This window comes from Terrapene carolina, unplaced genomic scaffold (genome assembly GCF_002925995.2).
Source record: "Terrapene carolina triunguis isolate 2854851 unplaced genomic scaffold, T_m_triunguis-2.0 Scaffold96, whole genome shotgun sequence".
NCBI classification, from domain to species: Eukaryota; Metazoa; Chordata; order Testudines; family Emydidae; genus Terrapene; species Terrapene triunguis.
Window position 1 is genome coordinate 43,458,706 of NW_020664447.1, and position 26,200 is coordinate 43,484,905.

At 44.2% G+C, this 26,200-nt stretch overlaps 1 protein-coding gene across 1 annotated transcript; it reads right to left on the minus strand.

Moving 5' to 3' along the window:
• Positions 1 to 3,047: 3,047 nt before the first annotated feature.
• On the minus strand, positions 3,048 to 25,992 carry IVD (isovaleryl-CoA dehydrogenase). The gene is made up of 12 exons (XM_024212047.2): positions 25,837 to 25,992; positions 24,069 to 24,158; positions 22,620 to 22,671; positions 19,304 to 19,473; positions 16,265 to 16,358; positions 15,396 to 15,532; positions 14,159 to 14,255; positions 10,673 to 10,766; positions 8,294 to 8,375; positions 7,310 to 7,414; positions 6,124 to 6,196; positions 3,048 to 5,877 (listed from the first exon to the last, which is right to left on the minus strand). Exons 1-12 carry the CDS (start codon positions 25,969 to 25,971, stop codon positions 5,744 to 5,746), a joined length of 1,263 nt encoding a protein of 420 aa, XP_024067815.1. The 5' UTR covers positions 25,972 to 25,992; the 3' UTR covers positions 3,048 to 5,743.
• Between the last annotated feature and the right edge of the window lie 208 nt (positions 25,993 to 26,200).

Genomic DNA, 26,200 nt, shown 5'->3' on the forward strand with positions numbered 1-26,200 from the left:
TGCCTTAATTGATTCTAGCAGCTTCTTCTTAATTGGCTCCAGGTGTCCTAATTAGCCTGCCTGCCTTAACTGGTTCTAGCAGGTTCCTGATTCCTCTAGTGCAGCCCCTGCTCTGGTCACTCAGGGAACAGAAAACTACTCATCCAGTGACCAGTATATTTGCCCTCTACCAGACTCCTGTACCCCACTGGTCTGGGTCTGTCACAGTTCCCACTAGATATGGCCTCCCAGTTTGACAGCAAGGCATTGATATTTACTCTTTCCATATGGTCTTTCAACCAGTTATGGATCCAACCTTATAATAATTTAATCTAGACCACATTTATCTAGTTTGCTTATGAGAATGTCATGTGTCAAAATCAAGATATATCAAGTTTACTGCTTCCCCCCACATCCAGTAGGCCAGTAACCCTGTCAAAGGAGGAGAACAGGTTGATTTGGCATGATTTGTTCTTGACAAATCCATGCTGGCTATTCCTTATAATCCTATTATCCTCTAGGGCCTTACAAACTGATTGCTTAATAAATTATTCCAGTATCTTTCCCGGTACCAAAGTTCAGCTGACTGGTCTATAATTCTTGGAGTCCTTTTAGTTCCCCCTTTTCAAGATAAGTACCATGTTTGCCCTTCTCCAGTCCTCTGGGACCTGACCTGTTCTCCAGAAGTTCTTAAAGATAATTGTTAATGGTTCAGAGATTGCTTCAGTTAGTTCCTTAAATACCATAGGATGAATTTCATCAGCACTTCTGACCTGAATACACCTAACTTACCTAAATAGTCTTTAACCCGTTCTTTCCCTATTTCTTCACCATTGTTGTTAACATTGTGTTAAGCATCTGGTCACCATTAACCTTTTTAGTGAAGACTGAAGCAAAATAGGCATTAAACACCTCAGCCTTCTTGATGTCATCTGCTAGTAGCTCTCTTTCCCAGCTAAGTAGTGGACCTATACTTTCCTTTGTCTGTCTTTTGATCCTGAAGTATTTACAGAACTTCTTCTTTTTGCATTTTATTTCCTTACTGGGTGTAACTCTTCTTGTGCCTTAGCTCTTTTGATTTTGTCCCTACGTTTGTACTATTCTTTTATATTCATCCATAGCAATTTGTCCGTTTCCACTTTTTGTAGGCCTCCCTTTTGATTTTCAGGTCATTAAAGAGCTCCTGATGGAGCCATATTGCCCTTTTATTAATTTTTCTATCTTTCATATCAGGCTTGTTTGCTGTTGTGCCTTTAATATGGTATCTGAGAAACTGCCAGCTCTCCTGAACTCCTTTTTCCCTTAGGTTTCTCCCCCTGGGACTTTAGGTACCTGTTCTTCGAGTTTGTCAAAAGCTGCTTTTTGAAGTCCATTGTCCTTATTCTGCTGCTTTCACTCCTTTCCCTTAGATTCATGAGATCTATCCTTTCATAATCACTTTCACTCACATTGCTTTCCATTTTCATATTCACTACCAATTCCTGACTCCTTCACCTGGGCCCTAAAGGCCTGTAGTCACTGCTGTCTGCTCAGGGTCATATCTAGCAGTATCATTAGTGCCGATGGGGATGAGCAGCATGGGGTAGCAGATAAGAGTGGTCTCCTTTCCGCAAGGTCTCAGATACAGGCTTCAGGCAGGCAGCACAGCTCCTGGGACGTCATGTCAGGTTGGCAGATAAATGCATCCATCCCCCTCAGAAGTGAGTCCTCAACCTTTACTATCCTGTTTCCTCCTCTTGGGTGTGGTAGCTGAAAGTCTCCCAGCCTTGGGGGCAGGTGGATCCTCTTCGCCAACCACTGGGGGCTGCTCCTCACCTCCTGTTGCCAGCAGAGCATACTAGTTCTTGACCTTGATGGAAGGGGGACCTGGGTGGGGAATGGAGCGCTGTCTATAGCCTGAGATGGTCAGGAGCCTGTCTCCTCCCCGCAGAGTGGCAGGGCACAATTGATCTGTGTTGTAGTCACATCCCTCAACACTAGCTTTTATCCCATAGACGAGATCTAAACCAAACATCCTTTTTGATGTTTGCAAAAGAAACATTACCTTCCACCGGCCATTTCCTAAAACAGAGTACTTGATTTTGTTTAAAGTTTCAGTTTTGTCTGAGGAACATGGGAGGGGCTGAGGTCCTATTAAATTCTCCCTCCATCAGGAGTGGCATGAGGCAGCTTATCATGGTAACTACAGCAGGGAGCTCTGACACCCTGTCTGATCCACTTACATCTCATTCACCTTCTTACTCTCCCTCCCACTAACTGTAGGCTTATTCTCTCACACCCTTCCACTTTCCCTCCATCAAGGTCTTCTGCACCAAATATGTCTCTGCATGTTCTCTTCTGGCGGTATCGTAGAAAAAAGCAATCACAACAGGGTGAGGATACGGAGCTGTGCCATGGTCTCCTAACTACAGCTATTTAAACCCTGCACACATGGCTATTAACATAACCAGCTTCTGTTCCATAGGGTAAGTCCATGGAGGACCCAGTGGAGAGGCAGGGGCTCTCAGAACAAAGGAGGAACAATCAGGGATGCCTTAGATAGACACAGACACTAATAATTACTGAAGTGTCTTGAAAACCATCTAGATTGCAGGTGCTGTTTCACTGTTGTCTCACCAATTCTTAATCTTTATTACAGAGCTACTTTTTCTATGACAGGATATTTGACTAATCCAGCTCTGTAATCAGCTGAATGTCCCTTATTGGGCTAGAATGATTTCTATTACAAATTAAATGCAACAGATACCAGAAACAACATATACAGGGGCACAGTGCCCTTCTAGAATTTCTCCTATTAGCTGTGCTCTCCGGAGGCAGCCAGAGGCTTCTGCACCTGCCAGATCTACCACAAGCTTTTAAAGAAACAATTAGAGGAAAAAAGTGGTTGGTGGAGAAGAGGGAGGGAGGGGAATAAAAGGCAACATCCGTTCCCATGCACACCACAAGCTCGAATCACACAGGATGTGCACTTTGGGAGGAGTCCAGTTCTCTACTTGAGTTGTAGTTAAGAACTAAACAAAGTCTATATCTGCCCCCTGCTGGGCAAAATCCAAGAAGCTCAGCTGGCATGTGTTTAAGAGTAGATATCTTTATTGGCATTGTACACATTATAAAACAAAACCCTAATCACAGACCCTCCTCCACTTAGCTAGGAGATTCCCTGTCATTCACCACAGTGAGAACAGCTCAGTATGTGGAAAGAGCCCCTTGATCAGTGCTTTTTGCAAGACAGATCACTCGATATTCACCACAGTGATGTATGGAAGTGTATGCAATTTGATTAACGTAACCTTTCCTACGATTTATGGATCTCTCCTCCCATTCTATCCGATGGTGAATTAGACGCAGATTCATTTTGCCTTGACTTTGAGGTGCTGATCAGCCCAGAAATTGGGATGTTATTTATTATTTGTAATAAAACAAGCAATGCCAGGGCTAGAGGCAGGTTTAAAAGCCATGGTATATAGGTTCCATTCTGACTCAGAACATGGATTCTTAACAATTCTAGTCACTTGAAAGATCCTGAGGTTGTTTTGACATTCATTCATTTCAGTGGGGTTCCTTTGGACCAAGACAGATTACAAAGCTATGATTCAGTGTCAATGTGGGGTTTTGGTTTTGTCTTTTAAACAAGTCTTCAAGAAAAACTCAAGGAAATTCATTCTCATATCAAAGAGCTAAAGAACAGATCAGTAAAAAATGAATTTTCAATTTTTTAAAAAAGTATCATGCATGGTCTCGGCACCTTCATTGCCATCAGTGCTGCTACTGGCTCTCTCTAAGGTGCTGCCATTTTATTGATACATCATGGGACTGAGGCTGAGATTTTCAAAGATGGCTACAGGAGTTGGATACCCAATTCCCACAAACTGTAATGGGAAATGGACATCCAAATCTTTTAGGCAATGTTGAAAAATCCCACCTTAGATCGTTCTTGAGGCACTGGTCACGATGCAGTGAATGCAGTTTGAATGTAGGAGAGGGGATGACATTCATAATTATTCTGAGGTAAAGCTTAAGTCGTTCTCATCTAAATAAATGAGAACATATTACATTTCCATTCTCATATATTCAGTACATAAATGTACTTGGTGTTTCACAAGTGAAGCATATTTCACCTGCGCTTCAAAGTCTGCCCTGGATTCCAAATTATATTCAGGTGCAAGCCAAGGTGTCAGCCTTGATCAAAGCCCTTTGTGCTTTGGGCCCAGGGTATCTCAGAGATCACCTCTCTGTGGGCTTTTCCCTAGTAAAGCTCAGTTGGGATGCTTGAGATGACAATCCCCAGTCTCAGGGTTGGGCATTCTAGGGGCAGAGCGATGGCTCTGGGAGCTGCCTCTCCCCTTGGGCCTGAAGACCTTCTGTGCATACCGCATGACCTATGTAGCTATCAGGTGTTTTTTTTCCCAGAGGAAACCGAGTAAGGTGGATTTTAGTTGGGTCTGGGCGTTTCTTATCGTGTCTTTTTATATTGTTGGTTTAGATTATTAAATGGATGCTTTAAAATACTGTATTGTGTGCTGGCTTAGAGTCACCATCTAGACAAAACACCAAATATATAGAGAAAAATAAATAAAACTACAAGCTATATTGTTTTTAACCTACATGAGACGGTCAAGATGGCAGCTGTTTAATTCATTGGTCTATTATATTCAAGAGATTTACTTTCTTCCTGTAATTCACTCTTTGAAGTTGTATTACACCCTGCTGTATTCCTTATTAAAAATAGACCACACAAGATTTAAACTACTCCACATAATGTTTCCCTAACCCCCCCTTAAAACTGCCCCAAATTTTCTCATTAGACTTTCTTTCTCCTTATGGCCAATTAAATTTAGGAGTGCAAGTGCACACGCTCGCCAACAGAGAACCCTTTAAAATAAGTCAACCTCCTCTTGCCTGATTCATTGATGGATGCCACAATACAGGGTTTGACATTTTAAAAGCTTCCAGAATGACGGATAGTGACATCAACAAATGAATCAGACAGCAGGAGGCAGCCAATCAGAAGAGTGAAGACTTCAGATTACATTCAAATATCTTGGTAAGCAGCAGGGATAGGAAAGGCAATGGTCAAAGAAAAGTACATGACATCTTTACAGGGTTTTAGGCAACATTTTTTCAGTATTGCTTGTGTAGCTTAAATCCTTTGATGTTAACAGCAGACAGTATCTACCACAAAGTTAGCTGGCATTTGGATTCCCAAAGCTGAAATTGTTAACTGGATGGCACCAGGAGGTTAACATAGTGGTGGAATGTCGCATTGGGAAATTACCATCTTCCAGCAGCAGCATGTTAAAAATGCTACTTGTTCATGGCACTCTAAATTTTTAAAGATGGTAAAATTCCATTCCCATTGTCCATTCTTTCTGGATTGATCCAATGTTCATTCCCTCTAGATTGATCTATAATGCTCAGTAACTGATTTTTCCTATTCAACAGTTCACCATGCAAGAAACATCCTGCTTTGACTGTCATATACCCCTGGCAAAAACTTCATCCTCAACTCCTTAGATTTTAGAATCAAAATGGCTGCTGAGTATGATGAAGGAACAATTCAGGCTGATCACATGAACACGTTTACTTCTGTTCTCCTGCCCAATTCATTCGGTCAGCAGAGCCCAGTTAAACCTAGCAACATTTGTTCATCAAATGGATAATAACCAACCAGCGGTGACCGTGATATGAGAAAAAAGTTTTGCGGACCACCGCTATGATCAAAGGCTTCTTGGTGTTGAGACTGTTTCTCGTTGAATGGTGGGTGTTATTTAAAAGCAGCATTAAATGCCCGGCCAATGACAAGTCTCCGCACCTCGCTGGTTCCTGCCCCTATCTCATACAACTTGGCATCACGCAGGAAGCGACCCATAGGATAATCATTGATGTAACCATTTCCACCTACAATCACAAAGAGAAGAGATGAAAACCAAGAAAGAACAGGGTATGGGCTGATTCTGTACAGACACATTCACAGAAAGCTTCCCAGTTGAAGAACAGAGGTAAATAGTTAAATCATACTGCAGAAGGCATTTCTTGCCTACTGAACTCAATGACTAGGAGAGGACCAAGGAGAGCCTGTATTCCTGCATGTTTCAATCCATCACAGGTCACCCTTTCTCATGGTGGAGGAAGCAACATTCTTACCTAGACACTGAATTCCATCCAGAGCTACTTGTGTAGCACATTCTGCCGAATACAGGATCACTCCTGCACAATCCTAATGGAGGGACAAGATAATTTATATTTACAGCAACAGAATCAGCGAAGTTTCATCTGCACTGTTCCAATCATGCCTACTTTTCACCAAGTTTGTATACCTGCAAACAGGCTTAAGCTGGTCCCTCTCAAGCACACAAGATTTTGCAGGGCTATAACCAGAGCGGGACAAGTGGGGTAGCTGCCCAGGGAACAAAGCCAGGGGGCAGAGAAACTATGGAAAAAATACGGTAGGGGGCAAAGGTAGCATGTAACTGGTGACAGTGGGGCAGGGCACATGACTGCCCCTCAGAGGATTTCAAACTGAGGGGGGTGCAGAGGAATGTTTGGGGGTGAGCAGCAACGCCAGACGGCTCAGTGGGGCCTACCCCATGCAACGGGGCTGGGGAGGGAGTGTCACTTCCATCCTCTGACTCATCTCAGCGGGCCACCCAGCCTGTCTGGGTTGGGGGGGGCGTAACCAAAAAAATCAGGGGGAGGGGAGGAACGTGACCCCGCATGCCACTCTCCCGACATCACCTCTGGTAGAGGGCGCAAATATGCTTGCTCAGCCTGGGTGCTAAAAATGCCTAGTTACAGCTCTGACACACTGAGCCAAACAGGGGTCACAGCAGAAAAACAGAAAAGTTTGTCTGTCATGCAGAGACACAAGCTTTCCATCAGATCTCACCATATCCGTTCCATAAGGACCATGTGTGGACAAAAAAAGAATGCAGCAGGGAATTTACATCATGCCCATGGAGGTTATATGCAATTTGACTCAGGATGTAAAACTTTTCTCCAACAGTTAGTCTCTTTTAGTTGCCTTCTTTGAACCAAGCATGCTTATGGTATCAGTGGTGGAAGTGATAACACCCTATAGTGACTGTGATAGTTACTTTCAGTAGCCTGAACATTTTGTTTGGACTTACTATGATGCAGCTCTGAATACTGGTAAATCTGCTGACATGCACAGTTAAGTTCTCTTTTACTTGAGGGATTCAAAGGTACAAGGTATAAGATTTTCTGTAACTGATTCATGGACACCTACGATCTAGAACCTCCGCCCTCTCACGTGAACAAGGGTAAAAGATACATGCAGTGGCCTGAGCAGCCCATCAGGAACTGAGCTCACCTTTGCATTGAAGTGTCCTTGGTCACAGGCCTTTGCCACATTGTACACATACTGCCGACACGCCATCAGCCGTGTGTACATATCTGCCATTTTACCCTGCATGAGCTACACAAGACAAAACAATATTCTTAAATTCAACAAAAACTTAACACTTAACATGAAATAAAGGGGAAGAGGGCAGAAATGACAGCACTCTGGGTATAAAGCCATGGAAATGACATTTTATTTGGTCTTCTTATGCTACCTACTGAAGACTGGACAAACCAGTGAAGCTGGATTCACAAGTCACATGACTGAGCCTGGGTTACTGTTGGATCATAAGTTCATAAAAGTTAGAATAGAGAGACCTGGGACTTCAAATCCTAGCTCACCCCAACACCAGCCTTGGGTTACCATGCTGATTAAGCCAGGGCCTTTCACATTCAGTACGAGCAGCAGTGTGACGAAGAACTGGGCCAGATATCCAATTAGGCACAGTAGGCACGTGTCTAGGGGCATCGGCATTCTAGGCGCGCCTTACCTCTCTAAAACAGTGTGCAACACAAAAGTCAGCTGTAGGCGGGGGAGAAGGGGGCTGAGGATGCTGTGCCTAGGGGTGCATAAGGAGTAAATCCAGCCCTGACTAAGAAGTGCAACTTCAGGAAAAATCCAGGATTGATTTCATCACCCTAAACTACAAAAATCTGAGGTTCCATCAGCCTGAGACCATGTTCTCCAATTTCTTATAACAAACCAGCAGATAAAAACTACTTCAGAGTTAAATATTCTCACCAGATTTTGGATAATTCCAGGCTACAATTTCGCATACTGGTACAGAAATATGTAGTGTGATCATCATCATAATGGGACAACCCCACCCTATAATAAAGACAGTCTCAAAATCCTTTCTGTCAGGTACACTGAGATAAGAGTTCAGGATCTGACCGGAGATGAAAGCAGCCTGTTCCAAGGGTATCACTGACAGCTCCTTCCCCTCACTCTCACCTGGAAGTGGCCGATTTTCTGTCCAAATGCTTCTCTCACGTGTAAGTATGGAAAAGCATGGTCAAGAACAGCCTGCATGATTCTGAGAGAAACACAGACATGGGTGAGGGAGTGGAAGGAAACAGAAAAAGGAGGAAGACAGAGTAATTAACAAACAAACAGTAATCCAAATTCTGTATCTCAGTCTAAGGCAGTGCCTGGCATACAATGCAATTATGCTGTCATGAAATTACCCTTCATGAATTTACTGTACAATTGTATTCTAGAATCTAAGCTCTTGTTAAAAAAAGTTTCAACCCTTATAGTCACAAAGAAAACCTTCCAAACATGGAGTGTAACCAATGCAACAGTGTCTGGCTGAGTCTGCAGATAGCTTGAAACAACAGTTCTGAGAGGCATGCACTTCCCCATCCATCCCAATGGCCCATTTACTCTGAAGCCTAATGGGGACACGTTAAATGGCCACATTGTTAACTGCTTAACTGCTGATCATTTGAGCAAAGTCAAGCTACCGTACTTTAATCAGCATCTATGAGACTGGCTGTAGTAGCTGATATTGGCGAAGTGTGCAGTGTACAATGAGACAGTAAACGTTTGCTGGGGGACGAAATGAAGCATTCAACTCCCTCTCCTCCAAATTTCTAGTCACCTCTTACCTTGCCCAAAAGGGAAGCTGCATTTCCTCCCTTGTCCAAAAGCCTCAATTGTCTTCTGGATTTCCAAAAACCTAAACCAACTTCCACTACTTCCTGGTGCCTGAAGCGCCCATTGTCCCCTCCCCAGATGTTAAGATCCCCATCCCACTCCCCAACAACTTCTATACTGCAGTTCTGGATTTTGAACTCAGAAGTCTGCAGCATGTTGAAAATTTAAAATCTTGGGACAGGATAAGATTCATTACTTATTTTGATATGAAAGTAAATGCATCACCTAGAGTTATTTGTACTGTATTGGTGGGATGTAAAAGAGTTGGGGAGAAAGTGCCAGTTCAGGGGTCCTTGCCACACACTTTAAGGCTAATATGTTACAGAGAAAACAAGGGCTTGGTTTTAAATAACATTTCACATCAGTGTGTGCTGAGCTGTTCCTTATAGAACAATTCAGTGTTCAGAAAAAAGGATGCTTTAATGACAGAGAGAAACACCTGTTAAAGATCAGGCTTGGTTTAGTGAGATACTTATGGCACCATCATTAGGGGCATTCAAGACATTGTTACATTAAGTTTATGGCTGGATTAATAAGTGCTCTACTCTTCTCTAGCTCCTTCCAGGGCGTCGCAGAGTCAATATCTCCACAGAGGTGCAGTGAGAATTCTAGTTTACAGATAGGTAAAAAGGGGCATTGAGAACTTAAGCATCCTTCCCAAGGTTACACCTAAAACAGAACAGAGCCAGGAATAAAACTCAGGAGAGTCCCGGCTCCCTCTCATATGCTTTACACACTAGACAACACTGCCTGTCAGGGACATATCCTAGTGTCTTGTTTGATGCAAGGGGCTGAACTGCTCCTTCTCTGAACAGAGTGTAGGGAAGAGTGTAGGGAAAGGCCCTTCAGGTTGGGCCAAGCCTCCAACCTGAAGGAGGCATCCTTATTGGGCAGTTTTCTCCTGCACTTCAATGCTGAACTGCCACTAGGGAGCCTGCATAGGACAACTGAAGACAAGTCCCCCACACTGTGTCACTTGTTTAAAATTTAGAAAAAGTCCATATTCTGGTCCCTGGCACAGAGAGATGTCTCTTTATTTAAATTTGCCTTTTCTAAGATGTTGTTAGTGTCTGATGTTCGTGATTATCTTATTTATTATGAGCATATTATAAAATGGGGGGATTTAAAAAGCAGGTGTTATTGGGGGAAGAGAATACAGTAATAGAAACTGTTAAATTTAGAACATGTAGCAAAGAGAATGTGAGCATGAAGAGAATCCGAAGTTGTCAGAAGGGGGTTGCGGTGCAATGAAGTTTGAGAACCCCTGAACTAGAGGATTCAACAGCTCCTTTACAACCTTAGCTAGGATTACTCTGCACTGCTGTGCATCTCGTTCATTAATTGAGCAGCATAAAGAAGCCCAGAACTGAGTAAGAGAGGAGGAACGCCATCTTCCTATTGGAAGAGGGTAGTCTTTCTAAATAAAGGTTACCATTGAGCCCCCTAGATGGGGACACAAAGATTTAAGTTGAGGGATCAGTATGGAACCTAAGAACGGAATGAATAAGAAGAATGTATCCCTTTCTCAAGCAGAAGCACCTCTCTTGTGAGGGGGATTTAAGTTGTTATGCTGTAAAGAAATCAATGCCACAAATTGGGACCACTGGTTAAACTAGGTGAAGTGATATAATCAGAAGCGATATGTGATTAGTAGAAAGTTAAAAGACCATTTACCCCAGTGGTCCACCAGACAGCACGAGTCTCTCCAGATCCAAGCCACTCATCAGAACGTAGACTCCTTTACTCAGCTGCCCCAAGACGTTCTCAGCTGCAATCAGCAAAGAAAAGTTACTTGTAAGTAGAACTCTCAGAAGGCAAGTTGTTGCCTATGGATCTAGATTTTATGGGGCAAGGATTCAAACCTCTAGCAGTATTCTCCTTTTGCCTTGGGGCACAACCATTAAGGCAACACACATTCCCTGCCCCCACAACAATTTTTCTTTCCAACCAAAGCTATAAACAAAGCAGTAGTGTAATCTAAGGGGCCTTTACAGCCAGTGTTACCTTTTAGAAAATGGGGAACAGAGTAAGTATTGTCTATAGAGCCACAAGGCTAAAGATTAAAATAATTACAACAATGGGGAAGTGAGAGTATGGCTACACAGCAATAAAAAACCCCACAACTGCATGTCTCACAGCCCGGGTCAACTGCCCTGGGCTTGTGAGGCAGGGGCTGCACAGGGCTAGCAATAGTGGTGTAGACATTCAGGCTCAGCCTGGAGCCTAGGCTCTGAGCCTCTCCCACCTCACTGGTGAGGCTTGGCAAGTCTACCTTGCAGTAGAACTGAAGTACCTGGTCTTCACTGTGTTTTTACCTCAGGCCAGCTCATGCGCATTAGTTACCCTGAGGTAAAACACACACCTTTTTTAGCAATGAAGACAAGGCCTTAGTTGCTAGTTCAAATCTAGCTGAAGTTGATAGTGACTGAAATGTGTTATTGTCAGATGGCTATTAGGTAACCTCTATGAAAGCAGTGAGATTCCTGCTGTCTGATATATGTATGTCTCCATATCCCAATGGGCATCTCTAACACCGACGCCTAGGATTAAATGTACAGTGAACCAGAACTCTCCTCTGACCCTGCAGGTCAGGGTTGGGACACACTGGCAAGATGGTGTTGGAAAATTTGCACTGCCATTATCCATGTGCTCTGTGCAGGCCTGTCAATCCAGCAATTTGCACAAGCATTGCAATCGTTCATTTTTTTAAGAGAGCTAGCATTAGCTCTATGAAGATGAAACAGAGCTGACACACTAGATAGCAGGTTAAAGACAAAAAAGGATTAAAACCCCCGTATGTTAGCTTATGAGGATGTGAAGAGCATGTATCAAAGCGTGCCAGCAAAGAGGGAGAAGCAGGAAAAGAAAGCTTAACCCCTCGGCGTTGCTGTACTGCGATAAGAATGGGAGAATTGAATGCCTTGCAAACCATTCCTGGTAGGATGGAAGGAGATTGTTCATCGATGCTGCTGTAGTCCGAAATAAGTAAGCACTAATGTGCGGGCTTCAATCACAAAAGAATATAACTGTGAGAGATGCAAGCTGAAAACCAGATACGAATGGAATTTTTGGACATAGGCAGATTGGTTGGGATCACCTGAAGCTAAGACTCTGGACTTTAAGGTATGTCTACACAGCAATTAAACACCAGTGGCTGGCCCATGTCATCTGACTCGGGCTTGCAGAGCTCAGGCTGTGGGGCTGTAAAACTGCAGTGTAGACATTTGGTCTTGGGCTGCAGCCGGGGCTCCTCCCCACTCGCGGGGTCCCAGAGTTTGGGCCCCAGCCTGAGCATCTATACCACATTTTTACAGCCCTGCAGCCTGAGCCTGAATCAGATGACAAGTCAACTGTAGGTGTTTAAATTGCCAGGTAGACATACTCCATGCGACTTCTGTTCATTGTGGATAGAAACTGAAGGCCTACCAGATGACTAGCTCATTCAGGAATTGTGTTGATGGGCTCTATGGGGAACTGCAACCAATCCTCCTCCACCAGAAGGTCAGTCGTCATGGCATGGGACTTTGAGAATGAGAAGAAAAAATGCAGGAGAAGAGAAAGGAAAAATACTAATAGCAAACATCTTAAACATTTTGTCAAAAGAGAAATATCCTCATCAGTCACAAGAAGCTAACAAGACAAAACTACTCACAAATAATGGAGTGTTACAGCTAAAGGGGAGACTGAACAGACACAAATGCCCCCTTTGCAAATGAAGAAAAGGAACTGATGATTACACAACAAGTTGAAATATATATGCACTCAATGCACAAGGGGTGCAGGGCTAATGATTGTGTCTCAGGGCAAAAACCTGAAAGTGCTCTGAATTGGCTTCTCACTCATACCACATGTCCCCAGAATGTATCTACTATGGCAAAAAACACAAAATCTACTCAGTGAAGCACTGCTGACAGTGAAACCATGTACCTTAGAGTGGATGGGATTGTAGTGCTAGAGGACCCCTTGATCTATAAGGGTTTTTCTACACAGGAATAAAAAAAAAAAAACATGGCTCAGCCGGGTCAGCTGACTTGGGCTCAGGCTCCAAAGCTGAAAAACTGCAGTGTAGACATTCGGGCTCAGGCTGGAGCCCAAGCTCTGGGACCCTGCAAGGGTGGAGGGTCTCAGAGATTGGACTGGAGCCTGAGCCCAAGCATCTACACAGCAATCTTTAGCCCTACAGACCAAGCCCCATGAGCCTGAGTCAGCTGACCCAGGCCAGCTCTAGCCAAGCCAGAGGGCTTGTATCCCCATGTAGACATACCCTAAGAGAAAGATGTCCTGAAGACATATGGGAAGATATTGAATTGGCTCAGTCTCCAAGACTGGAGATCAGAAGCAGCAGTTGTGGCTCACATGCAAAGAGTGTACGGTTTAAGCACTATCCTGATCTGCTTCAGTGAGTGATCAGAAAACAGGAATCCTGTTGCCATGAGAACACTATTCTATATGGATCAGAGCATACATGGAATAGCTGAAAGACCCAATCTAGGTTCATTGACCTTTCTGACCCCAGGTTGGGGATCTGGTAAAATTAGAAATGTTGGCAGTTAGGGGTCTGAATCAGCCCCTGAAACTCCTCTGAAGTGATACCAAACCTTGCTCTCATAGATGAGATTTTAGGAGTCAAGAAAACGGATCTCTTCTATGTACTGTACACCGGTTTTTAATTTCCTTCCGTGAAAAAATGGTCACAGGAAATGAACTGGCATGTTGGCCAGTGACCACAACCTACTACCAGGGGTTCCGGAAAAGCGGCGTTCAGGGACTCATTAAGAGTTTCTCTAAAACCCTATTCCCAGTATCCAGACTGGAGGCTTCAAGATAAACAGCGTAATCAGCAGTTTCTCCTAAAGCTTCATCCAAGCTTTGCAAAGCCAGTGGCTAAGTATCATGTCCAATGCAGCTCAACCCAGAGGGTGGAACAGAAGTGACCCATCACTGGCAGACTGAATCACTTTAATGCACAAGATAGCAATCTCTCCTAGCCTCAATATCTTACCTGCAAGATAGTCACCGAGGAGAGGTGTGTCTGGAAAACCTTCTACTCAGAATTTGAATGCACACATAAGTGATGTTTCAGTCTGTATGAGTGAGGAGAGTGGAAGCCACTATGTGGATATGGTAAGGGGTTCTGCTCGTCTCTCAGAAGTCACTCACCAGGAATCTTACAGTCCTCAAAGATCAATTCACAGGTACTGGACCCCCTCATTCCCAGCTTATCAAGCTTCTGAGCAGTGCTGAAACCAGGCATACCCTGCAAATCAAAAAGAGAAGCAGGTTACAAGCTTCTCTCTTCTGGAAGTTGAAACAGACCATGACAGAGAAATTAAAGCAAAACCTCCCCAACTTAATAAACGAGCAGGGGGAATTGCAACAAGTGAGGTGTGCTGGAGGACTGCCAGTGTCAAATGTCTGCTGTTGGAGCAAACACAAGTGTGAGTATTAGTGCGGGGGAAGCAAACATGTGTACCAGCAAGCAGTGCCTGAGACGACAACATGAACCGTGGGAGTGGAATTTGTTTTCTAGCGCACATGAATCTGGAATGAGTAACAATGACTTAGTCAGAACACAAAACCAGATGTTAAATATTTAAATCAATACATGGTAAGGATAGCTGTGTGGGCCCAGCGGTTGTGTGGTTCCAGCCACTGACACTGGAAACTCCATCAAAAGGTTAACTGGTCTGAACCACTCTTATCAAATGACCATTATGTTTAGCCCTTTATCATAGCTTCCTGCCTTCATGAAGATGCCTTGTTATATTTTCTACAGTCTGATAGGTGTACATGGCTCTCTACAGTCAAATTAAAAGGAGAGAGACAGGTTCCTGACCCCAAGTGGCTCGCAAGCTAGCAGCCTGATTCTGCTCCCACTGAAGTCAATGGAACAGGATTGGGCTTTTGGACCAAGGTCTGCAAGGTATGACAAACAGAAGATGGGGAGCATGGGGATTACAGCAGATCACAAGATATGTTTTATGTACATGTTTTGTAGGTTTTGAAGGGAGGGGGGGGGGGGGGGGGGGGGGGGGGGGGTAGTGGGTAGGGGAGGGTTAATAATGAAGATTGTTTTCATGGTGATATACTGAAAAATTTGAGGGAACAAAAACAGGCACGAAGGTAGCAGTGCAGGTCAGCAGAGGAAGTGAGGCAGCATAGTGCACAGGCTTAGAGAGGGCATTCCAGACCTTCTGTGCATGTGGACGAGTGGGGTGAAAGCATTACTTGTCCGGTTATCACTACCATATCACAATGCTCCTCTGAGCAAGGGACTGCTAATTGTCAAGACAGACTACTTTAGAAGGCCAAGTAGTTCTATTTGGGAAAGGATTGTAGCCTCAAAATAGGATAAAATAAGGCAGGGTGACTTACTCTCCAATGACGTAAGGCCTACCTTCTCCACGATGAATGCTGTTATACCCCGGGAGGCTGGAACAGCACTGAGATCGGTTTTAGCATAAACTATTAGAACATCAGCATCTGGTCCGTTAGTGATCCAAAACTTGTTCCCATTCAAAACAAAGTAATCCCCTAGAAACATAAGAGATGGACTCTGTTAGTTCACAACAGACTCAGTCAGGGATTCAGAAACAATACCTCTCCTCTGCCTCATGACCCAATAAACTATAAACCAGGCTCCCCCTAAGGCACTCTCAGAAGTCCACAAAGCAGCCTTGGGTAAAATACCTCCCCAGACTCTGGGGTCCAAAGGATAAGATGAATAAACCATTGTAGAGCCCACCCCAGGCCTCTTAATAAGGCCTTTATACAGCCCTCTCACACAAGCTATTCTTTCCACCATACCAACTCTCTGTGAAACAACAGACTAGAGGTGTCACAGGTATGCCAATGTGATGGTTCATTTTTTAACCCTCCTCCCAGCCAAAATTCCATATTTATATTTTCTGGGTCTGGAATCACTCAGTCTCTTCCATCATCATCAATAATGGACATGGCCCATCCCTCTCTACAACTTTTCTGTCAAACCCTCGAGTGAATCTTCTGCTTGCCTACTAGGGAGTGGCAGAATGGTGTTGGTCCTGCTTTGAGCAGGGGGTTGGACTAGATGACCTCCTGAGGTCTCTTCCAACCCTGATAGTCTATGATTCTATGAAAGCTGATTCTGCCCAGCTTGCTGTGCACTGGACGGAGCACAGCTGAATGTGTCGAGAAGGTTAAATTTAGATTTTAAAGGAAAGATGCTTAGGCTGGCCAGGAGAAGCACATGGGCAATTTCCCCAGCTGGCACATGAAATATTTTACCTTTTCTGTCTGCCTTGAGCTTCATAGAGACAACGTCAGAACCAGCGTTGGATTCGCTCATTGCCAGGGCTCCAATGTGCTCCCCGTTGATTAGCTGGGAAAAAACAAGACAAAAAAATGGAAGAGGAGGAAGAAATGTTTTTGTTGCATTTTTGGGTGGGGAGGGAAGGGGTTGCACTGAATCTCAAAGTTCATTGTGTTCCATATAAACTATAAGTAGGAAACTTTGTCCCTGGAAGAATTCCAACAACAAGCTCACTTGTGCTATTGTGCTGAGGGCATAGAACAGAATCAAACCACAAGATGAGTCAATGCACATGTCAGTTACTGTTTTAAAAACAGAGTTTTATCCATCTATCTCCAAGAAGGTGCCAACAGAACCATGCTGACAGCCATATGCCTTTTCCAAACTCCATGTTCCCCGATTGCCTTTCAAAATGGCTGATTGGCAGAGGCAAATATTTTATGCATATACAAAAGAAAGCTCAGCTTGTTTAAAACTAGAATTGTAGAAAACAAAAAGATCAACGAGGGGGACAGAGAGATTGCAGTGTTCAGCACTAGACTAATACCATGATTTGCCACATGCTTGTGATGGCATGGCAGATGGACACCCTCCTTCTGTGTCCCCTCATGCCATGTTCTGACACAGCTGCTGCTGTCTCTTCTCAGTCCATGTTCTCCTGTCCTTTTCTCCTTCTTGCCCTTTACCTTCTCTGGGTATTTTTTGTATGTTTTTTCCCCTCTTTTGTTCCCTTGTTTTGTGGAAAGAGATTTAATATACAAAAATATATATGACATATTAAAGCTGTATATTTCAACTGTATTCTTAATGATGTACCAGAAACTAGTTTGGTTTTATAAATTATATAAAATGACCGACGTAGTTTTCAGCACATCATTAAAGATTCAGTTAAAATTCAGGAATAATGAAAAATAAGGTGGTTTGTCATACTGCAAATCAGTGAATGACAACAATGTTAAAATGCACTGAGAAATGACAGGGATACATGGAGTTTATGTACTGACAGACTGAACAAGATTTCTTTTGTTAAGTAATTGAACACTTTGCTTGCTGCTGAATTTAAGTCCCTCATGTTGACTATTTCAGATAGCTGTGATTCAACTTATGAAGAAATACATCCAATATGTTTAGATATTGAAATCTGTTTAATAGAGGCTGGGGTTTAAAACACGGAGGTCACTTGAGTGCCAGAGAAGACTTACAATCAACTGATTAACAAACAAACCAAACAACCAGACAACGGAATAAGGAAGCAATGAGTGATACTTAGTACGTATGCAGCGCTTTTCATCCAGCAACATCAAAGTGCTTTATGAAGGTAGAACAAGATTCTCTTCAAAAATATTTTTGGGGGAAAACCAAAAAAAAAAAAAATTACTCCACAGGCACACACAGGAACTGAGGTAAAGAGAGATTAAGTGACTTGCCCAAGGTCACCCAGCAAGTCAGTGGTAAAGGCAGATATACAAGAGCAAGGTTTCTGCCTCTCATGGTACGTCTACACTTTGAGCTGGTGTGTAATACTCAGCTTGAGGAGACATACCACGTTCGTTCTGATTGAGCTAGCATATTACAAACAGAGTGTAACTGTGGTTGTGCAAACGTCAGGAGGGGCTAGCTAGTCCAAATACGTATCCATCTGACATGCTAGGCACATACTCCTACTGTTCATATCACCACAGCTACACTCTATTTCGAGTGCGCTAGCTCGATCAGAGCTAAAGTGGGTAGTTCTCCTCCAACTGGAATTTACACCTCCAGCTCCAAGTGTAGACATACCCTTAGTTTACTGTCCTATCCACTGGACCATGCTGCCTCCAGAAATGATCCTGAAAAAGGCTCAAACAAGACATCTGTACCAGTTTTAAGTTCTGCAGGAACCTTCATCAAGATGGATTAGTTAGGACAAAACAGGATCATTAACAAGCTGGAGCAGGGCAAATTTGAAAGGTACAATCCTTTTCAAAGCTTGCTGCAGTAAGCTCACCTTTTGTATTGGAAGATTAAGCTCTGTGAAAGACAAACATGTCCAGACATGCAGTTGTAATACATGCCTCTGGTGCCTCATGAGCCATGCAGGGCAAAATGCTTTTGGCACCTGAGAAGTGCATATCCCACTCTGCGACCACTCATTTTAAAAGGGTCAGCAGTTACTCCGGCAAAATGTGTGTAAGCAACACACGTTTGTTAGAAAAAAAACAGATGTGTTTGCTGGCTTAAAACCCTTTTTCAAAATGTCTTTTTAACCTTTAAATTTTTTTTACTAGAGGGCCTGATCCTGTGCCCACTGGCTTCCTTATTTGTTTTAAAGAATATAGGGATCTCTGCAGTAAGAGCAGCTAGCTGTGGTACTTTCTGTCCTGGGTGTAAGACTGAAATGGACTGAACCAAACACCCACTGGGAAGAGATACTAATGCTAGAAGTACTGTCCCATTCAATGTATGCAGCTGTTAGGCACACAAGGGGAGACAAAGTGCTAGAGCAGAGGTTGGCAACCTCTGGCACGCAGCTCGCCAGGGTAAGCACCCTGGCGGGCCGGGCCAGTTTATTTACCTGCCGCATCTGCAGGTTTGGCCGATCGCGGCTCCCACTGGCCGCGGTTCGCTGCTCCAGGCCAATGGGGGTGGTGGGAAGCCACGGCCAGCACATCCCTCGGCCTGCGCCACTTACCGCAGCCCCCATTGGCCTGGAACGGCAAACCGCGGTCAGTGGGAGCTGCGATTGGCTGAACCTGCGGACGCGGCAGGTAAACAAACTGGCCCGGCCCGCCAGGGTGCTTACCCTGGCGAGCCGCGTGCCAGAGCTCACCGACCCCTGTGCCAGAGCTCAGTTCAGCCATGGAACATCTGTGAAATGTTGTGAACTCCGTTGCTACTTTAAATGTCATAAAACATGTAGTTTTATGCTATAACTAGATCTATTACTTCACGTTTCTTCTTACTGCGCACCAGATACCACAGGCACCACGTAAACAGATATTTTCTCAGGTCTTCTTTCTCCACCAACTACATACCTTGGGTAGGTATTTCTCTTTCTGTGCTTCATTGCCATTCCGTACTAACTGGTTAATACAAAGGTTTGAATGGGCACCATAACTGAGTCCAACAGCTGCTGAAACTCGAGAGATTTCCTCCATCACTAACACATGGTCCAGATACCCCATTCCAGATCCACCATATTCCACTAGCAGGAGAAAAAAATTCATCATCAGCTTAGATTAATAACCCCATGGTAAATAAAATTTATACAGTCTCCTGCAAATTGAGCCCAATACTGGACTTAAACTTCACTGGATGTCTCAGAAACTTTTACATTTGGACTCCCGCTTTAGACTGACTCTCACTGAGCTGATTACTTCTGGGTTCCCCATCCTTCCTGAATCCCAACTCTCCTATCTTAAAGGCACAGTACATTACTTATTCAGAACAATTAGTAACACTTTGTGCATATAAAGCATAGTTACCACATGTACACGTTATATATGAATAAAACATTGACCCAACATCCAAGCATCACAGACAACTGCACGATTCTGCATCTCTCATACTAACTGTATCCCAAAACTTAGCATTAATTTAGTATTACCACAAAAATTAAATAGAGAAAAAGCAAAAAGGTACAGAAAAACGAGAAAAGACTTTTCCAGAGGATAATTGATATAAGATGGAGAATCAGTAGGGCAGAGGGGAATAAAAAGGCTGCTCCTGACTAATAGCAGGAGCTGCAAAAGAGAAGACTTTCACATATGGCCAACTCGAGAAGCAGAAGCCAATGACAGATGAGGACATAGTAGAATAGAGGAGGGTTTAGTAGACTAAAGCGAAAAAGTGGGTGAAGTCAACTGGGGCAAATTCCATGGATGGTTTTCAAAACAAGAATGGCAGCTTTCAACAGGATCCTGAAATGAATGGGGAGCCAGTGGAATTGCTTAAGGGGTGTGTGTGGGGGGGGGTGATACGGTCAAACTTTTCAGAAGCAGGATGGAGAAAAATTGATGATTAAAAATATTTTTATTTAACTAAAGGTAACTAGAGGGTGACTAAAGATACAAACAGAATAGCCTCAAACTGAAGTGGTAGAAGATTAAAGCTGGAGAGGAAAACAACAGAAACAGAGAGAGAAGATGGAGATAAAAAGAGCAAAGACTGAGGAATATATATACACCCAGGAGTGTGTATATATATTGGCTTGCAGGCAGAGAGTGATTTTATAGGTAGCAACAGAACTACAACAGGAGGGAGGCAGAGACACCTGCCTAGCTAGGGAGGGAATCCAGGAGGTCTGGATGGTCAATAACACTGAATGTTGCCCTATGGGAGCAGCAGCCAAGAAGAGAGTAGAGGCTGCTTGCCATGCTGAGGAAAGTGAATGAAGAGTAGAGGGAGTGCATAGCCTGGAGGTATGTGCTACTGCCTGTAACTCCTAAAACTAAAAGGGGTGGCCTCTGATTCCAAGTGCAGCCCCTTCCACACCAATACTCATTTTTGGTGGCAGCTGATCAATTTGTGCTCTGGATTCTCATCCTCCTCACCCCACATCAGAGCCTGTATTCTTACTCCCAGCATGCTAACCAATGAGGAAAATATGAAGCAGATTTGTGGGAACAGTAAGAATGCTGGGTTGGACATTCGCAACACTACGGAGAGGAAACCACCATGTTAAACATTACAGTTACATAGACATTTTTGAATTTCAAAAGTTACCAGGTGAAATAAGACAGACATTTAAAAATACTGCCTTCAGTGCAGCCAGGATTTCACTCTTAAGTGCTATCAAATGCACAGAGAAAACAAATGAAAGGAAAATACAAAAAATATTTCCCCCCAATATCCATCAGAGTTGTTACAGAAACGTGTTATTTGTAACAACAGTAAGTCAGTCTTTTAGACAAAAGTGTGATTCAAGATGGTGTCCCTTTAGAATTTTTATATGCCACATGGTTACATTGTGGTTACTGTAGAACCATATATTTGCATTTCCGAACTCTGATATAATGTTGCATTAACAATTTATTTTTAGGTCTAGAAATTGAAAAGCGCAATCATCATTTAATACACTATCGAAGAACCATGATCCATTGGTATCTGAACATGTGGTTCAAATGACCACACATTCCCACAGGATCTCATATCAACATTATGCCCCCAAAGTTTGTGCCCTTCACAAAATAAATTTACAGACAAGGCCCCATCTCCCAGAAAACTTCCACTGGGACACCAACAAAAATCACGGGGCAAAAGCTCAGGCACAGAAAGGTGTTTGTGGGAAAATCCCTGAGGAAATCAGAATAGGAACAATTCATGGAAGAAACATGCTTTGTGGAGGGATTTGGAGGCAAGGCAGAGATGGAGCTCGTGCAAAGTGGGAAACTATTGCAGCTTGGGGTACAGCATTAAAGAAGACAAAAAGGCAAGCATGAGAAAAAGCTGAAAGGAACTGTAAGAAGTTGGGAAGAGCAAGGGGAACAAGAGCAAGAGGAAACGAGGGCAGAGAGACTCACTCAAGCAAACTCAGGTCTGACCACTGAAATAAATGCAGGTGCATTATTTCAATGTATAGCTATACAGAAGGGCTCTGCATGGGTTAGTCATGAGTACATAACCAGAGTCCTGGGCAGGGCAGTCCAGCCTGTGCTGCTGCAGCGTCACCATTGTTATCTGAGCTAGCTTTGATCTAATTAACTAAATATGTCTACACATGCTGCAGTCACCCCTCTGATTGCAGTTGTGGTCAGTGCTGCGTCAGCTAACCCAACTCTTCACCATGCTGCTTGAACACGCTAATATTTTGTAATGTAGCCAGATACTTATTCTAAGAAATTTTTATTTTTAACCTTCTTTCTTCAAACCTCACGACTGCATTGCTTATGATGAAGGATAACAAGACAATTTGAGAGTTATCAAACTGCAAAGTGGTAATATCTGAACAAGGTCCTTAAACTGTAAAAGCCATTTTGAAGTGCTCAAAAAGGGATAAAGTGATGTTCTTCAAAGTTTCAACAAAGAGAGGCACCTTGAGAAATTTCAGCACAAAGATGGATTTCTCTGCATCTCTTCAGAAAAAAGAGGTTTACATCACACTGAAATAGGAGTTTTGGGTGAGTGGCGAGTCATCCATGATGTTCTTTATTATAATTAGAAAAACCTGATCCTACCACAAAAGGTCTGTATAATAAACTGTATCCCAAACTGAGGGGACAGAGTCTGCTTACAAGATTGTGAGGTATGAATTAGCGTGGACTAGCTTGTTAAGGGCTGAGACAGATGAGCCTAAGTGGCATTTCATGGAGGGAATCATTCAGTAGGTGTAAAAGATGAGAACAGACTCACCAGGAGTTGTAATTCCCAGAACTCCCAGCTCCCCGAGCCTCTTCCAGAACTCCTATGAACACAAAATAAAGCAGTTAATACAGCCTTGCCCAACCATGAAGCAAGAGCAGGACTCCTCACAACAATCTCCATGAACATATTCATTTGCATTCATTGCATAAAAATTAACTCCTGCCTGTGCATAACATTATACATGCAAGTAGTCCCATTTGACTTCAATGAAACTAACTGTGTTATATACATGCTTAAGTCATTGCAGGATCAGGGCCTAAGGCTGTAACTCATTCCCCAGTTTAAACCCAATTTTGACATAACTCAACCCGAACTTCCTCTGAAAACTGCTTTTCTGCCTAGATTTTCAAATGTTGTCTCTTGCCAAAAAATGATTTCCCATCTCCACCCCCGCCCCAAATCTTTGTCTGAAAAGTTTCAGGTTTATTGGCTAGGGTGACAAGATGTCCTGATTTTATAGGGACAGTCCCGATTTTTGGGTCTTTTTCTTATATAGGCACCTATTACCCCACATCGCCGTCCCGATTTTTCACACTTGCTATCTGATCACCCTATTACTGGCCAAGGCATTATTCAGATACAGGACATTGAAAAACTGCATCTCTCATTTTTGAGAAGTTGCCATGTTATGGAAGTTGGATCCCCCAAAATGGCCTGCACTAGACACAGCAGTTCCGTTTTACGCAACGGCCCTGGATGATATCTGATGATGGACTATATTTATAAAGGCTATGTGCAAAGCTTTGGAGTTCTTCATTATGAAAATGTAAACACCAGAGATTTGTGAAGTCTCAGCAGATATTACAAGCTTCTTAGTCTTGTGGAGCTTATGCTCTCCAATGATGGGACCTGAATGCTCCATAAATCAAAAAGCTCTTGTTCGCAGAACTTACAAGTTCTGTTGGAATGTGAAGTTTCACACTGGAAGTCAAATATCTGTTTGGACAGTGTCTGCACTGAGTATTTTCTATAACAAATTTCACAGAGAACTCTAACATCAGAGAGCCTGCAAAGAAAGCATTATGCAGAGAGAAGTTCCATGCCCCTTTTAGCCAGGAGGCAGAAGGGTGCAGTGCTCCAAAGTTATGAGACACCAAATAGCCAAGGCCAGTACAAAAGATGGAGTCTCTGGGCAGGGCCCAGAGGCAGCATGCTGATGACAATCCCAGCAAGCAAGGAAGAGGCCTTTTCACCAGACTCTCTGCCAATTTTTTTTAAATGGCCTCCGGTTAGGTTTATTTCTCAGGCTAGTTGGAGGTTAATAACTTTACGAGCCCCATGTATTTCCTACCGTAACTCTTTCTTCAGGGTTTGAGAATAAATGTAAAGTGAATATGTTCATATGACATGGATTACACTTTCTCTTCTAGACACAGCACATGGCAGAGAGGGACCTTGACTGCCATCTCACTCCCAGATCACACAGCAAGGACTTACCTGCATGCCCTTAAACTCATTCTCCTGGTCGATTTCTTGGGCCTTTGGAGCCAAATGCTCCTGACAAAACTTGACCATTGTCTGTCTAAGCTGTAAATGAGGTAAGGAGGGAGGAAAAAAAAAATACATTAAACCATAACAGTATATTGTTCATTGTCTTCCCTGCCACATCTCCAACATGCCCTAACAGGATGTTTCCTACACCCCCCAAGAGAGCAGTGTGAAATCAAGCAGCTCTGAGTTTCAGGTGATGGGACAGAAAGAAAACCCCAAAGACCTTTTAAAGAGAAGTTAATAATAGGGTTGGATTTGAATCATTAACCTGCAGGTGACAGTCTTACACTAAAATGGAAAAAGGGACACTATTTGGGGTTTTTTTGTAGCTGGATTATTTCCAACAAACCAGTTCCTTCCCCACCTTTTCTGTCAAGAAAGTTTGACAGCTGATGGGCAGAGACTATGGCAAAGTAGCGCCCACCAGGCAGAGTCTCCTAGATATATTTTTATAATGCACAGAAGCTTGTAATAAGCATGCATATAAACAAGATATTTACATTCTTATAAAGCCAGTAGTAACACCACAGGAGAATGATTCACAACCTTTACTATATTTAATCTCACAGTACCCCTGTGAAGTAGGGAAGTATTATAAGCCCCATTTTTTCAGATGGGAACTGAGGCACAGAGAAGGTAAGAGACTTACCCAGGGCCACATAGGAAGTTTGTAGCAGAGCAAGGAATTGAACCTGGGTCACCCAAGCCCTAGGCTAGAATGCTTCTTGTCTACTTAGACACAGGTTGAGAACAAAAAACTCATTGCTGAGGCAACTAGAATGATAATGACTTGTGATCGCTAGTGACTTTGGGACAGATGGAAACTGGAAAGGGTAATGACGTTTACTAGTCACCTTTATCACCAATCTGTTGTTTTGTAATTTAATTCGGGGGGGGGGGGGGGGGGAGGCGAGGACGAGACTTACCACTGACACCAGCAACCAATCGAAGTGCAAGGTTTGAACACTCCCTCCTCCCCAGCACCAAAAGCCAAGGAAGGCCTAAGACCAATAGTTTAGTTCAGTTTCAAGGGCAACGGTCTGGAGCCCTCACCCAAAGTAACCTGGTTTCTTTGTGGAGGGTGCTTTGTGGAGAGCTGTTTACTAGTTTGAGCATTGGCCTGCTAAACCCAGGGTTGTGAGTTCAATCCTCAAAGAGGCCATTTAGGGAACTGGGGTAAAAATCTGTCTGGGGATTGGTCCTGCTTTGAGCAGGGGGTTGGACTAGATGACCTCCTGAGGTGCCTTCCAACCCTGACATTCTATGATTCTATTAGATCTCTCTCCCTCCCTCCGCCAGGACCCCTGTCGCCACTAAACAACCTTTTTAGGCGTGCAGGGGAGGGCAGAGATCCGGGCCAGCGGCCCCAGTCCCTTTACCAAAGCCCAGCCGGACGCGCAGCGGTGTGGTGCTGCAGCGCCGCTGGACACTGACGCTCTGCAGATCGGGGGACACAAGCGGTGCGGACAAGCCCCCAGGTAGCTGGACAGGCCAGTAAAGCTGCACGCGACACATAGGCAGCAGGCGGCCGGCGTCTCCGAGCCGGGACACGGCAAACAGCGCAGCGGAGAGGCGGGCCGATGCCAGAGCGCGGCAGGCGAGGGGGACACACCGCCGTGCGAGCCCCGCTGCAGGTGAGGGGCGGGTGCCCCTGAGCAGCAGGCAGCCCGCTGGCCGGACGCGCCCAAGCCTCTCGGGGACGGCACCGCTGTACCTGCCGCTGCTCCTCGCTCAGCCCATTGACGGTGTCATCCACCGCGACCCCAGCGCAGCCCCGTCGCAGCAGCCCCAGCAGCAGGCGGCGCCGGGCTTTGCCCACTGCCGCCGCTTTCCCCAGCACCGCCGCCATCTCTGCCCAGGCCTACGCTAAGGCCGGCCACGTGCCCCCCGCGCCCCCACCCATTGGCCAATCAGCCGGCACGGCAGTCAGACAGGCCCAGCCTAGCTGCGCGAGCGGGCGGGCCTCGGCAGAACCCAGCGTCTCAACTGCCAGAGTAGACAGCACCTGGGGGAGTGTCTCGCCCCACGCCCAATTGAAGCGCAGCTTGCTATGGGATGAGACGGGGCAGGCAGTGCAC

Excerpts from the sequence above, each read along its gene's own strand:
- IVD (XM_024212047.2), bottom strand. The coding sequence starts at position 25,971 with ATGGCGGCGGTGCTGGGGAAAGCGGCGGCAGTGGGCAAAGCCCGGCGC. Across the intron at positions 24,159-25,836 it reads TGAGCGAGGAGCAGCGGCAG|CTTAGACAGACAATGGTCAA; the intron begins GTACAGCGGTGC and ends CCTCATTTACAG. Across the intron at positions 6,197-7,309 it reads AAGGACACTTCAATGCAAAG|GATTGTGCAGGAGTGATCCT; the intron begins GTGAGCTCAGTT and ends TCCCTCCATTAG.